Here is a 772-nt window from a genome sequence, read left to right as displayed (position 1 = left end):
ACACACATTCACTACACACAACACACACACACACACACACACACACACACACCCATGACACACCCACCCACCCATGACACACACTAGTGTATAGCAGACAACACACTTACCCACACACATACCCCTCCACACGCGGCTGCTCAATGTGTTTTCTCAGGAAGCGAAAGTAAAGATGTGGAATAACACTGGGCTCATCGACAGCACGCTGTTTGCCACGGTCAAAGTGGGCAGCGTAGTGCAGCAGACATACACGGACGAGGCGTGCGGCATCCATGCCGAATGGGATGAGAAGCTCATCTTGTACGTCGTTTGGTCGAGACTTAGAGATGCTGTGGTCATGTGATGCTCTACGTGTATGCAGGCGTATATAGTGTATGTACTTCATCGTTACAAATACTGGGTCTATTGTGACGTATTCGTGTACAGCCGACAATCAATTAGGTGTTTGGTATGGTGACGTCAACGCCAGGCGCGGAGTAGACTATGTATCGAGTACTCTTCGCGGGCTAGATAGATTTGTTGGAGAACGTTTATTTGTTACTTTGATTATATATATGAAGCATATGTCGCGTTTATACGAAAATGAGCTGGTTTATTGAATACCATCACCCCGCAGAAATCTAGCCTCCCATCCAAAGTGTGTATTTATAGAAGAGTTTAGATGTCGGTAGAGTTGGAGCCTTCAATCTTTTCGGAATATATATATATATATATATATATACATATATACATACATACATACATACATACATACACACATACACACATACAT

The 772-nt window shown here is 43.7% G+C and overlaps 1 protein-coding gene across 1 annotated transcript; it reads right to left on the bottom strand.

The window, feature by feature from the left end:
- Nucleotides 1-122: 122 nt before the first annotated feature.
- Nucleotides 123-347, bottom strand: SARC_17593 (hypothetical protein; the record flags this gene model as incomplete). The annotated part of the gene is made up of 1 exon (XM_014288315.1): nucleotides 123-347. A coding segment is annotated over one exon (225 nt), but the record flags the coding sequence as incomplete, so codon positions are not given.
- Nucleotides 348-772: the final 425 nt, after the last annotated feature.

Source organism: Sphaeroforma arctica (genome assembly GCF_001186125.1).
Source record: "Sphaeroforma arctica JP610 unplaced genomic scaffold supercont1.11335, whole genome shotgun sequence".
Lineage (NCBI taxonomy): Eukaryota > Ichthyosporea > Ichthyophonida > Sphaeroforma > Sphaeroforma arctica.
This window is presented reverse-complemented; position numbering and strand designations above follow the sequence as displayed.